At 43.2% G+C, this 14,900-nt stretch overlaps 1 protein-coding gene across 3 annotated transcripts in view; it reads right to left on the reverse strand.

Moving 5' to 3' along the window:
* The window catches only part of KLHL18 (kelch like family member 18), a 65,568-nt gene that overhangs the window by 21,912 nt on the left and 28,756 nt on the right, over positions 1-14,900 (reverse strand). For 2 of the 3 annotated variants that reach the window (XM_017520049.2, XM_017520015.2), the window contains exons 2-3: positions 5,323-5,453; positions 1,487-1,627 (exon numbers count right to left, since the gene is read on the reverse strand). In XM_017520049.2, the coding sequence (XP_017375538.1) occupies positions 1,487-1,627; positions 5,323-5,453 (272 nt within the window). The remainder of the gene's footprint in view (positions 1-1,486; positions 1,628-5,322; positions 5,454-14,900) is intronic. The other variant, XM_037729954.1, reaches the window with a different exon arrangement.

Raw genomic sequence — 14,900 nt, forward strand, 5'->3', positions numbered from 1 at the left:
AAAAAAAAAAAAAAAAAAAAAAAAAAAAAAAAAAAAAAAAAAAAACTGCAAACAGTACCATCTACCTCAAATCAAACGCTTTACCCTGTGCCCAGATGAGCCCCCGCTAAACCTTCAGCATCATTACCATGGTTATTTGACTAGTTACGCACACAGCAGTACTCAGTGTGATGACTATGAGCACCGTGTGGGCAGGATATGGACAAACAGCAGGGTAGGGTCCCCAAGCTGCTAAGTGAACTAGATAGGTGGAGTAAGAATGGGGGAGGGGAGGTCAGCTTCACGGCAGGAATGAGATTCAGGAGGGCAGATCTGAGTCGGGAGAAATGCTGACAGGCCAGCTACCTAGTGATTGGAGTAGGCTCAGGTGAAGGCTGGGTGTGCAATAGCACCATAGACACAGGGGTGTTGTTTGGGTTCCTCTTGCCTGTGTGTGGCCCAGCACTAACTCTCATCCCTAGGCCTCTGGTGGTTAAAGGGTGTTTATCTTAGGACTAAAAGCTCTGTCTCTTGAAGGGAAGGAAGAGCCTTCTTATCTGCTCAGTCAGGTGGTCATGGGAGACAGACCCACAAGGCCCACTGCTAAGCACTAGAAATAGGTGGGAGTATAATCTATAGTATCGACCATAAAAGTGCATACGATGATAGTTCCCAGTGGACTAAGGGGGATAGTGAATTCTAGGAAGTGAAATTTGGGTAGGCTCTCAAAGAACTGAAGTATGAAAAGGAAGGTCAAGAAATTCAAAGAAGGCTGGGAGCAGTGGCTCACACCTGGAATCCCGGCACTATGGGAGGCCATGGTGAGCAGACAGCTTGAGCCCAGAAGTTTGAGACCAGCCTGGGCAATATGGCAAAACCCCATCTCTACAAAAAAAAATAATAATAATAGCAAAAATTAGCCAGGTGTGATGGCACGTGCTTATAGTTCCAGCTACTCAGGAGGCTGAGGTGGGAGGATTGCTGGAACATGGAGGTGGAGGTTGCAGTGAGGCAAGATCACACCACTGCACTCCAGCCTAGGTGACAGAGCAAGATCCAGCAAGATACTGGCTCAAAAAAAAAAAAAAAAAGAAATTCAAATAGGGTAAATAAAGTATCTAAACAAAGGTGGAGATGGCTATCTTTGTTTAGCCAGGCATGGTGGCAGGTGCCTGTAATCCACAGTTGGGGAGCACTGCACAAATCAGTTTAGTGAGAAATCAGCTCAATTAGTGGCAGGTCAGATTGGAGAGGGAGGAAGAGAAGACGTACATGTCAAGCCAAGGGAAAGAAAGCTGGACTATGTAAATCATGTTCTGAAAAAGTTCATCTCAAAGAAGTGGGCACCGCTACATACTGATTTCAAGAAATGTAAACTCTGCAGAGTAACCTTTCCAGCTCACTCCCTTCATAAACCTATATATGGCCCCAAGAACTCAGCAAACTGGTGGAACATTCCAAAAATGAAATAATCATGTTCTTCGCCAGGCCCACCACATCACCTCACCGTTCTCGGAGGAATGTGCAGCAGGCGTCTTTGATGCTCTGCAGCTGCAGGAAGCTCGCCCCCATCAGCAATGACTGGACATTTTGCTGGTCAATGGCAAGGTTGCCGTTGTAGGCAAAGTTGATTAGAGCCTCCAGGGCACTAGAGGAAAGAGGGAAAGCTGTGAGATGCTCTTCAGAGATGAGTCTTGGCCCACGGAAGACTCAGGTCCTAACTGAACTGACATTATTTGGCCCAACTGAACTGACATTATTTGGCCCATGCTCTTTGAGAATCTATCTAACGGAGTAACTACTTCACCACAGCCCAAAACTCATCTACCAAGTTGTCTTCATTACCCTATAGAAAATTCTAAAAAAGAGAACACAATCACCCCACAATTGCACTATTGAAAAAGTCAAGAACAGCCATTCTTCTATATTCATTTTCAGCCCCTGATTGCCTACGTGCATGAATTATATCCATATAATCATAAAATACTTATCCACCCCTTTCCCATGTTGCTACACTGTCTTCATGTTTATTGTTTTTAGTGGCTGCTATATAATATTTCAACATGCAAATATGCTAACATTTATTTCCTTTATTGGTAAGCATAATAGCCATTGTCATCTTGCTGTTAGAACGTTTTTGAATTATTCCTTTGGGGTAAATTTCTAGAATGAGATTTCTAACATTTATTCTGCTTTCAATTCATGCTGAAAATGAAATCCAAATTGCATCTATAGGGCTGTATGTGCCCTGCTCCCTCTCCATCTGTCTATCCTCATCACCTCCAGTTTCTCCCTTCCTCACTGGACTCCCAACGTTCTGAACGTATTCTTACTTCGGGCCTTTGCAATGACTGCTCCGTTTGGAGGGCTCTTCCCCCAGATGGCTCACTCCCTCACTTCAATTAAGATGTCTCAGCTCAAATGCCACCCCATGGCAGGGGCCTTCCTTGATCACCCCAAAATAGCACAGACCCCACTATCTTTCACTAGCCTTTACTCTGCTTCACTTTTATCACTTTCACTCTTAGCCATACAATGCATGTATTTGGTGACTGCCAAATCACTACTAGAAAGCTGGCAGAGGCCGGGCATTGTGGCTTATTCCTGTAATCCCAGCACTTTGGGAGGCCACGGCAGGCAGATCACCTGAAGTCAGGAGTTTGAGAGCAGCCTGGCCAACATAGTGAAACCCCGTCTCTACTAAAAACACAAAAATTAAGGGCCGGGCGCGGTGGCTCAAGCCTGTAATCCCAGCACTTTGGGAGGCCGAGGCGGGTGGATCACGAGGTCAAGAGATCGAGACCATCCTGGTCAACATGGTGAAACCCCGTCTCTACTAAAACTACAAAAAATTAGCTGGGCATGGTGGCGCGTGCCTGTAATCCCAGCTACTCAGGAGGCTGCGGCAGGAGAATTGCCTGAACCCAGGAGGCGGAGGTTGCGGTGAGCCGAGATCGCGCCATTGCACTCCAGCCTGGGTAACAAGAGCGAAACTCTGTCTCAAAAAAAAAAAAAAAAAAAAAAAAAAAAAAAAAAAAAAAACATAAAAAAAAAAAAAAAAAAAAAAAAAAAAAATACAAAAATTAGCCTGACATGGTAGCACACACCTGTAGTCCCAGCTGCTTCAGAGGTTGAGGCAGGAGAATCACCTGAGCCCAGGAGGTGGAGGTGGCAGTGAACAGAGATCATGCCATTGCACTTTAGCCTGGGTGACAGAGTGAGACTCTGTATCAAAAAAAAAAGGAGGTGGGTGCCTGTAATCCCAGCTATTCGTGGAAGACTGAGAGAGGAGAATCATTTGAACCTGGGAGGTGGAGGTTGCAGTGAGCCCACTGTACCACTGTACTCCAGCCTGGGCACCAGAGTGAGACTCCGGCTCAGAAAAAAAAACAGTTGACAGAATGAGGAGAGGTGCTGTTTTCTCACTGCTATAACTCAGATAGATGATAGAGCTGTGCTCATCAGGGATGTTCAGGCAATTTCTGTTAAATGAAGCACCTAGACTATTCATGGGATGAGCATGCTCCTTCAGACACATACCTCAGGGAAGAGGAGTGAGTGCACAACGGCCCTTGGACACTTACTTCTATGTCTTTCCTCATAAGTAACTGGCCTAAGATTTCTTTCTTTCTTTTTTAAGAGTTAAGGTCTCACTCTGTTGCCCAGGCTGGAGTATAGTGGTGTGATCACAGCTCACTGCAGCCTTGACCTCCTGGGCTCACCTCCCACCTCAGCTTTCTAAGTAGTTGAGACTACAGGTGTGTACCATCACACCTGCTAATTAAAAATTTTTTTTTATATACAGATGTGGTCTATGTTGTCCAGGCTGGTTTTGAACCCCTGGCCTCAAGCAATCTTCCCACCTTGACCTCCCAAATTGTTGGGATTTCAGGTGTGAGCCACCTCCCGCAGCCTGACCTGAGATTTCTACCTTGCCATGGGTATATAAATCCTCTTCCTGTATTGGGGCAGATCACCTTCAGTCATCCAGAGGGTAACACACAGTCTCCTAGCTCTTTTCTCCCTAGTTGTCACCACTGTCAGATTAAGAGGATGGGAAATAACTGACTACCAGCTAATGGGATAACCTTGGGCTTGATCTCCTTGAGCTTCAATTTTCTGAACCATGAAATAACCAAAACAGCTACCATCTTCTAGATCTGTGTTGTCCAATATAGTAGCCATTAGCCACATGTGACTATTTAAAATTAAACTGATGAAAATTAAACAAAATTTAAAATTCAATTCTTCAGTCCCACTAGTCATATCTCAAGTGTTTAATAGCCATCTGTGGCTAGTGGCTACCATTTTGGGCAGTACAAATAGAGAGAACATTCCCATCACTGCAGAAAGCTTCAGTGGACAACACAGTTCTAGACTGATGAGAAGGGATGTGAATGAAGACACTTATTTGAAGAACTATTTTGTCAGCTAAAATAACTAGCCAGAAAAGTGCAGAGAATAATATACCACCACCCTTAAACCCAGCCCCAGTTAAAAAAAAAAAAACAAAAAACATGGAATCTAGATCCTATTAAATGTATTTTTCTTTTTTTTTTTTTTTTTTTTTTTTCGAGGCAGAGTTTCACTCTTGTTACCCAGGCTGGAGTGCAATGGCGCGATCTCGGCTCACCGCAACCTCCGCCTCCTGGGTTCAGGCAATTCTCCTGCCTCAGCCTCCTGAGTAGCTGGGATTACAGGCACGCGCCACCATGCCCAGCTAATTTTTTGTATTTTTAGTAGAGATGGGGTTTCACCATGTTCGCCAGGATGGTCTCGATCTCTTGACCTCGTGATCCACCCGCCTCGGCCTCCCAAAGTGCTGGGATTACATAAATGTATTTCTCTTATAGTCAGGTAAAAACAGCATTAAAACTCCCTTCATTTTTTTTTTTTTTGAGATGGAGTCTTGTTCTTGTCCCCCAGGATAGAGTGCAATGGCACAATCACGGCTCACTGCAGCCTCCACCTCCTGGGTTCAATTGATTCTCCTGCCTTAGCCTCTCAAGTAGCTGGAATTACAGGTGCCTGCTACCATGCCCGGCTAATTTTTGTATTTTTAGTAGAGACAGGGTTTCGCCATGTTGGCCACTCCTGACCTCGTGATCTGCCTGCCTTGGCCTCCCAAAGTGCTGGGATTACAGGTGTGAGCTACTGAAGCCGGCCAAAACTCCCTTCATTTTAACCCCATCTCAGGGCACTGGCTGAGGTTATTAATCACTTACTATTTGTGTAGAGCTAGGCTATTAGACACTGTCTGCTGCAGGTCCTCAGTGGAACCATGCACAGGCTGAAACCGTACCTGGAAAGCAGCCCGTGAAAACTAACGGTGGGATTCAGTACCTTGGGTCCATTCCCTGCATTACAATCTCATCCTGCTTGCACTCCATCATGTCATTTGTAAACATGGCATGGAAATACGGGATCGAGGCTGCTAAGACGATCCGGTGAGCACTGAATTTGTGGTCCCCAATCTGTAGGCAAAGTAAAACACAAAGACAGATACTGAGAAATGCAAATATAAAAACCAAACCTGCCCCCCTCCATAGCATACCCCACTGCCCATTGCAATGATGCTGAAGGTACCTCAGGGCATGGAGGCCAAGGCTAAGCATAGAGACCCTGAAGTATTTTAAATTCAATATACTCGGTTACAGTGGAAGAATGTAAACAATACATTTTAATGAAGTGTTAAAATAGTTTAAAATTTTAAGCCTGAATCTTTCATGTAATAGTTTTTACTTATATGGTAATCTCCAATGCACCCCTTTGAGCTACTCCACCAACTTGAATACCTGATTCCTCTAAGACTTTATCCCAACCCCAGTTTTATGGGAAGGCAGATGGACTAGACAAACTGTCAAGATCGCTGGTGCTCCTAAGAGTATGTTCCTCAACAAGAGTAAATATGTAGTGACAGGAGGGGTGAGGAGATATACTGGTGTTGTGGACTGGCTGCTCTGCATGGCCGGCAGGGACAGAGGCCAGCTCTTCCTCCAATGAGTATCAAATCCTCACTGACGGGCCCTTAGCCTGAGGAATTCTATAAAGTGTTTCCAACTATCTGCCAAAGGCTCTTCCCTTCAATAAGCCATTTATAGCTCCAAGCTATATAAACATTTCCACTTAAGAACTTTCTGTTCTCCAGGAAGAACAAAACAGTCCTTTTTTCCTTTATATCAGGTTCTACATTAGTGAAAAGCCAGAGAATCTCACTATGTGATGCTTATCTCTTTGTGTAATGTTTATCCAAGGATTCTAGCTCATGTCCCTGTCATTATGCCCTCTTTCACTGAACTTCAGGTTTATTAACTGTAAATAGCCCTTCAAATCACACACACAATCTTTCAAATGCCAAGGGATCTTTATCAGATTCAAATTCTTCATAGGATTCATCATGTAATCTAGGTGCTGCTCTACTACAATGTTGGGGACATTAAATGGTTGCATGTTTCGGGGGTTTTTATAATTAAAAAAAAGTCACACTAATACATGTATACTTTTTTTAAATTTTACTTTTTTTGAGATTGGATCTCACTCCCTCACCCTGGCTGGAGTACAGTGGCACAATCATGGCTCACTGCATCCTTGACCGCCCCGGCTCAAGCAATCCTCCTACCTCAGCCTCCCAAATAGCTAGGACTGCAGGTGTACACCACCACACCCAGCTAATTTTTTAAAAAATTATTATTTGTAGAGACAGTGTCTTGCTATATTGCCCAGCCTGGTTTTTTGTGGGGGATTTGGGGGAGACAGGGTCTCACCCTGCCGCCCAGGCTGGAGAGCAGTAGCATGATCATGGCTCACTACAATGATCTTCAGACTCCTTGGGTCAAGGTGATCCTCTCACCTCAGCTCTCCAAATAGGTGGGACTCCAGGTGCATGCCACCGAGTTCAGCTAATTTTTTTTGTATTTTTTTGTAGAGATGGGGTTTTGGCATGTTGCCCAGGCTGTTCTTGAACTCTTGACCTCAAGTGATCCTCCCACCTTGGCCTTCCAAAGTGCTGGGATTATGGGCATGAGCCACTGAGCCCTGCCCAAGCTGATTTTGAACTCCTAGACTTAAGCTATCCTCTCTCCTAAGCCTCCCCCAAAGTGCTAGGATTACAGGAGTCAGGAGTGAGCCTCTCTGACCACTCACCTCCCATTCCTTTTTTGGGGGGTTGGGGAGACAGAGTCTTGCTGTGTCACCTAGGCTGGAACGCAGTGGTACAATAATGGCACACTGCAGCCTCAACCTCCTGGGCTCAAGTGATCCTTCCTCCTCAGCCTCCCAAGTAGCTGGGACTACAAGCATGTGGCACCACATCTGGGTAATTTTTCTTTTCTTTTCTTTTTTTTTTTTTGAGATAGAGTTTCCCTCTGTTGCCCAGGCTGGAGTGCAATGGTGCAATCTCGGCTCACAATAACCTCCACCTCCTGGGTTCAAGTGATTCTCCTGCCTCAGCCTCCTGAGTAGCTGAGATTCAGGTACACGCCACCATGCCCGGTTAATTTTTGTAGTTTTAGTAAAGACAACATTTTACCATGTTGGTCAGGCTGGTCTCAAACTCCTGACCTCATGATCCACCCGCCTTGGCCTCCCAAAGTGCTGAGATTACAGGCATAAGCCACTGTGCCTGGTCTCAACTTTTTTTTTTTTTTTTTTTTTTTTTTGTAGAGTCTGCTATGTTGCCAGGATGGTCTCAAATTCCTGGCCTCAAATGATCCTCCCACCTCATCCTCTCCAAGCTCTGGGATTACAGGTGTGAGCCACTATACCCAATTCATATTTCTTTTTCTTTTTTTGAGACAGAGCCTCCCTCTGTTGCCCAGGCTAGAGTGTAGCGGCATGATCTTGGCTCACTGCAACCTCTGACTCCTGGGTTCAAGCGATTCTCCTGCCTTAGCCTCCCAGGTAGCTGGGATTACAGGTGCCCACTAACACACCTGGCTAAAGTTTTGTATTTTTAGTAGAGATGGGGTTTCACCATGTTGGCCATGCTGATCTTGAACTCGTGACCTGAAGTGATCCACCTGCCTTGGCCTCCCAAAGTGCTGGGATTATAGGAGTGAGCCACTGCGCCTGGCCCCTACTCATATTTCTTAAAGTTGTTCTACAAGGTTTATTCAACAACAACAACAACAACAACTAGCATTGATTTCTTGATTCCTTGCCCTTGATTCCTACTCCCAGGGGCAACCTCTTGCTTCTAGGACTTTTCAGCATCTTTCTAAATAATATGCCTACTTATTACTTGTTGACTTTTCACTTTTAGTTATTCCCTGTGGTAGCCAGCCTCAAAATAGCCACCAGTAAACGCTGACTCTTGGTATTCACACCCTTGTGCAGTCCCCTCCCACAATACGTCAGGGTTGGTCTATGTGACCAACAGAATATAGCAGAAGTAATGATGGTATGTCACATTCAAAGCTATGTCATAAAAAGCACTGAAATTCCTCTTACCCTCTTCTCCTGGATCACTTGCTCTAAGAGAAGCTAAATAACATATCCTTAGGAGAGGCCCATATGAAGAGGACTGAAGCCTTCTTTGGCTGCCTGAGTGAGCTTGGAAGAGCATCCTCCAGCCAGCTCCAGTCAAGCCTTCAGATTACTGCAACTTTGTGAGAAATGTCTAAGCTGACTCTGAACTCCTGGCCCTCAGAAACTGTGAGATAATAAATACCTGCTGTAAGTCACTGAATTTTGGGTCAGACACAGGGTGGCTCACGCCTGTAATCCCAGCACTTTGGGAGGCTGAGGCAGGTGTATCACTTGAGGGTGGATCAGGAGTTTGAGAGCAGCTGGGCAACATGGTGAAATCATGTCTCTACAATACAAAAATTAGCTGGGCATGGTGGCACATGCCTGTAATTCCAGCTACTTGGGTCCCTGAGGTAGGAGAGTCGCTTGAACCTCGGAGGCAGAGGCTGCAGTGAGCCAAGATTGTTTCACTGCACTCCAGCCTGGGCTGGAGTTGCAAAAACAAAAAAGTCACTAAATTTTGGAGTAGTTTGTTATGTGGCAAAAGGTAACTATTATATTAGTAATCTAATTCCTATTATGGAAGATTAGGAACTTGTCCTGATACCCTTCTTCATGTACTACCCCATACATTCCCTATCTTTCCAATATAATTAGGTCAAATTTTGGTTAAATTAAGAGTTGCATTAAGTCAATGTAAATATTATTTATAACTAAGCCATGTCATATACTATGAGTATATTTCCTTTTTGTATAATGTTTCTTTTTCCTGGAGTGTAAACTCCTGTTAATATATTCAGTCAGGTACTCTATCAATTGTTTAAGTTGTCTGTTTCTTGAGACACTACTGGAACTCTTCCTGAGAATTGTTTTCCTCATCTATATTGACAACCCCATTTCCTCCCACTTAGTCCTCTTTCTTATTTATTCACTTGTTCTGGTAGAATATGTCTTCTAGGCCGGGTGGGGTGGGTCATGCCTGTAATTCCAGCACTTTGGGAGGCCAAGGTGGGTGGATCACCTAAGGTCAGGAGTTCCAGACCAGCCTGACCAACATGGTGCAACCCTGGGCGTGGTGGTGGGTGCCTGTAATCCCAGTTACTCAGGGGGCTGATTGGGAAGAATCACTTGAACCCAGGAGGCAGAGGTTGCAATGAGCTGAGACCACGCCACTGCACTCCAACCTGGGTGACAGAGCAAAACTCCACCTCAGGAAAAAAAAAAGTTCTCTTCTAGAAGAGCTTCATAAGAAGGGGTCTATGTTCAATGTCTGAAAATGTCTTTACTACCCTCAAGCTTGGATAATAATTTAGCTGGTTAAAAAATTCAAAGTTTACAGTTTTTTTTCCTGTCAAAATTTTGAAAGTATTACTTCATTGTCTTCTAGTTCTTCGTTTTTAGAGATGGGGTCTTACTCTGTTCCCCGGGCTGGTCTTGAACTCCTGAGCTTAAGCAATCCTCCTGCCTCAGACTTCTGAGTAGTTGAGACTACAGGCATGCTAGTATGCACCTGGCTACATTTAAAAATACATACATATATGTATTTTTACATACTACATTAAAAACACATATATGTATGTATTTTTAAATGTAGTCCTGCTTTGTTGCTCAGGCTGTTCTTGAACTCCTGGCCTCAAGTGATCCTCCCACCTCAGCCTCCCAAAGTGTTGGGATTACAGGTATGAGTCACCACACCTAGCCTATTTTGTTGTTTTTGAGAAATCAAATGCTATTTTGAATCCTAACTCTTAGTATGCAACTGTGCTCTCTTAGAAGCTTTTAGGCTTTTCTTCTTTATTCTTGCAGTTCTAAAATTTCACAGTGTTGTATCTTGGTATTGGTTTTTTTTATTGTGCTGTATCAATCTACACATATTATTTCAGTTCTGGAAAAATCTCTTCACACCATTTCTTTGATAATTTTCTCCCTCCTATTGTAATTTTTTCTCCTCAGAAATTTCTATTAGTCAGGTGTTAGATTTCTTGGAATAATCCTCTAATTTTCTTATTATTCTCCCTTATTTTCCATCTCTTTCATTTGGTCTATCAGTGAGGAAACTTCTTCAACCCTATCTTACAATCTTACTGTGTTGTAGGTTTTCACATTGACTATCACATTTTTAATTTCCTAAAGGTCTTATTTTCAAAAGCTTTCTTTTTAAAAAGAACTCTGTTCATCTTTCATGAATGCAATACTTTCTTGAATCTCTCCTGAGATATTATATAGCTAATCCTGAGATATTTTCTCTTCCATTTGTTTTGATCTCTGTCTTCTATGTTAGAGGTTTTCTTTAAATGTCTAGTGACACTTAGCTATCTGTTCATACTTTTTTTTTTTTTTCATATGGAGTCTCACTCTGTCACCCAGGCTAGAGGGCGGTGGTGCATCTCAGCTCACTGCAATCTCTGCCTCCCAGGTTCAAGCGATTCTTCTCCCTCAGACTCCCAAGTAGCTAGGACTACAGGCGTGTGCTACCACACCCGGCTAATTTTTGTATTTTTAGTACAGACGGGGTTTCACCACATTGGCCAGGCTGGTCTCGAACTCCTGACCTCATGATTCACCCGCCTGGGCCTCCCAAAGAGCTGGGATTACAGGCAGGAGCCACTGCGCTCAGCCTCTGTTCATATTTTTAAAGTTGTTTCAAAGCCGTTTGAAAGCTCTGTGGGTAGAGGTTAGGCTTGTGGATTTGTGGGCTTCACATTGGGGTGATCAGGCAAGAATCTGCCATTTAGTTGAGGACCCCTATAAGTAGTCAGTACCTTTCCGGCTTTTTCTTAGGGGTTAATTTTATCAGAGCAGGATCTTCCAATCTCTTGCCTTAAAGAAAGATCTGCCTACAGATATTCTGGAAAGTGGGTATGAGAGGGGGGTGGTTCTACCATGCACTATTGAGAACTCTATCTTAAAGCCCTTATTTTCAGTTTTGCTCCATATTGCACCCCTTTTCCTATGCTTGATGTGCCTGATTCAGAGCCTCTGGTTCAGTATCTAAGACTAAACTTCCTATCTCCTGAGAAAGTGGGGGAGGGGATGCAGGCATCTAACTGCCTTTTGTACAGACTTTCAAGTACTCTTCCTGTTTTCAGTATTTGGTGTCTCCAATTCTGGAGACACTCCAGGGTTCTACACTACAAATCCTCTTCCTTCTCAGTTTCTCCCCCTGGGAGGCACTTTCAGTTCCTCTGGCCCACTAAGTCTTCCACACATGCTCTCTGGCTTTAATATTCCATTGATTTCTCATTTGCTGATATGTCTTTCCCCTCTTACCATTATTTTACTGGGGTTACTGAAGGGAATGAAAGTTTAAGTGTGTGTTCAACTGGCTGTGTTTAACTGCTGTGCATTTATTTTCCATCTAGAAAATAAATAGAAGACAAAAGGACAAGCTGTATGTGCACCAACAGAGTGGCCTGGTTTCAAAAAAAGAACAAATCAGCTATAGAGAAGATAGGCCTATCTTGGGATATGCTAGCCAGATTACATTTGAGTTCTATATTCAGCTAAGGAGAACAACAAATTGGACCTTGTCTAGATGAGGAAGACCAAGATGGGCAAGAGTCTGAAAGGTACATCTTATAAGGAATAGCTAAATGATAGCCTGGAAAAGATAATTTAGGAGGAACATGACGGTTGTCCTCAAATCCTAGAAGGGCTATCACATGGATTAGGGCAGATCTAGAAAATTACAGGAAGGCAGATTTTAGCTTATCATAAAGAATAATAGCTAAGTTAGAAATACTTGAGCAGCTAAAAATAATTTTTAAAAAAAAAAAAAAAAAAAAAAAAAAAAAGAATAGCTAAGAACACTTAGGGGAGTCCTGGACTGGTTTTAAAACTGTTAAGTGACTACTCAGAGACCTTCCAATTCTATAATCCTATGATACCACACTTTTGTGAAAAGATTTTAAAAACTCAAATACTCTCATTTGTAATCTCAGTTTTTACATGTCACATTTTTTGCTGGGCACAATGGCTTATGTCTGTAATCCCAGCTCTTTGGGCTGCTAAGGTGGGAAGGTTTCTTGAGGCAGGGAGTTTTCAAGACCAGCCTGGGAAACACTGCAAGACCCCATCTCTACAAAAAACTAGCCAGGCATGGTGGTGCATGCTTGGGAAGATGCTTTGAGTCCAGGAGTTCAAGGTTGCAGTGAGCTATGATTGTCACTGTACTCCATCCAGTCTTGGCAAAAGAGCAAGACGATGTCTCAAAAATTAAAAAATAAAATAAAATGTCACTTTCTTAAAAAATGAGAAGATCATTTATTGAGCTCCTTTTATATGCCATGGACTATGCCAAGTCCCCATTCTGCACATTTTCTCATTTCAGTCCTCACAGCAACCCTCTGCAGTAGGCAGCTACTTTGAATCACATTCTATAGATGAGAAAACCAAGATTTGAAGTTAAGTAGCTCACCCAAAGTCAAGTAGCTATTATGTGAAAGAGAAGGAATTATGCTTGGTTTGTTACTGGTGGAATTGGAGACGGACCTAATAAATAGCATACCTTCTCTCAGGTTGAATTCTCAATTAAGGAAAAAAATGAAAATAAAAAGCCGGCCAGGTGCGGTGGCTCATGCCTGTAATCCCAGCACTTTGGGAGGCCGATGAGGGTGGATCATGAGGTCAGGAGCTCAAGACCAGCCTGACCAACATGATAAAACCTCGTTTCTACTAAAAATACAAAAATTAGCAGGGCATGGTGGCACACGCCTGTAATCCCAGCTACCCAGGAGGCTGAGGCATGAGAATTGCCTGAACCTGGGAGGTGGAGGTTGCAGTAAGCCAAGATCCTGCCACTGCACTCCAGCCTGGGTGACAGAGTGCGACTTCGTCTCAAAAAAATAAATAAAAAAAAATAAATATAAAAATAAAAAGCCAATACAAGTGATACAACTACACAGAATTAAATATACACGGCCGGGCACAGTGGGTCATACTGTAATCCCAGCACTCTGGGAGGCTGAGGCAGGTGGATCATCTGAGGTCAGGAGTTCAAGACCAGTTTTGCCAACATGGTGAAACCCCATCTCTACTAAATATATAAAAATTAGCTGGCTGTGGTGGCAGGTGCCTGTAATTCCAGCTTACTCAGGAGGCTGAGGCAGGAAAATTTCTTTCTGAACCTGGGAGGTGGAGGTTGCAGTGAGCAGAATTGTGCCTCTCCACTCCAGACTGGGTGGCAGAGTAAGATTCCGTCTCAATAAATAAATAAATACATACATACATACATACACAGAATGAATAAAAGTAAAACTGAAGAAATCTGAATAAGATTAATGAATTATAACAATGTTAATATTCTAGTTGCAATATTGTACTTTCAGTTCCTCTGGCTTACTAGTTTTGCAAGATTTTACCACTGGGAGAAAATGGGCAAAAGAAACATGTTGCGGGCATGGTGGTTCATGTCTGTAATCCCAGCACTTTGGGAGGCTGAAGTGGGAGGATTGCCTGAGTCCAGGAGTTTCAGATCAGTCTGGGCAATATGGCAAGACCATGTTTTTACAAAAAATAAAATAAAATAAATTAGCTGGGTGTAGTGGTGTGCACCTGTAGTCCCAGCTACTCAGGCAGCTGACGCAGGAGGATTGCTTGAGCCTGGGGGTTCGATATTACACGAAGTTATAATCATACCATTGCACTCTAGCCTGGGCAGCAAAGTGAGACCCTGTCTCTGTTTTAAAAAAAAAAAAAAAATTAAAAAGTACATGTGATCTCACTGAATTATCTTACCACTGCATGTGATTCTACAATTATCTCAAAATCAAAAATCCATTTAAAAAAAGGACTAAACTGGACATGGTGGCACATGCCTTGAATTCCAGTTACTAGGAGTTTGAGGCCAGCCTGGGCAACATAATGAGACCTAGTCTCTTGGGGGGTGGGGGGAGGACAAAGCAAATGGGAGATAAAAATATTATTTTCTCACCAATAAATGTAATATAAACTATAACTTATGTAAGAAGCTAAGTGGGTTCCCTATATAGTGAATATCTAGAGTTACACAGGCCCATGCAAAGGCCACTTTCTCCACTGATCTGCAATTACCTCAAATCTCCCTTCTTCTCTACTCCTCAGGTGGCAAAGACACGTGAACTGGTGCCACACAATTTTTTCAAAAAAATTCATCAGTAAGAAACATATAACTGGTTGGTTAGAAAACTTAAGGCTATTTGGCTTACATCTCTACCTTTAGTCACATTTGGCTACATACCCACCTCTAAAAATATACTTCTTATAAAGTATTATCAATGAAATGGAATCAGACAGTAAATTTAAAGTATTAGAGTCAGGTTCAAAGTCCAAGATAGGATAGAAAGAAAGAAATGAATCTATGGTGGCCGGGCGCGGTGGCTCAAGCCTGTAATCCCAGCACTGTGGGAGGCCGAGGCGGGTAGATCACGAGGTCAAGAGATCGAGACCATCCTGGTCAACATGGTGAAACCCCGTCT

The sequence above is a fragment of the Cebus imitator genome, unplaced genomic scaffold (assembly GCF_001604975.1).
Source record: "Cebus imitator isolate Cc_AM_T3 unplaced genomic scaffold, Cebus_imitator-1.0 Scaffold0, whole genome shotgun sequence".
Classification (NCBI taxonomy): domain Eukaryota; kingdom Metazoa; phylum Chordata; class Mammalia; order Primates; family Cebidae; genus Cebus; species Cebus imitator.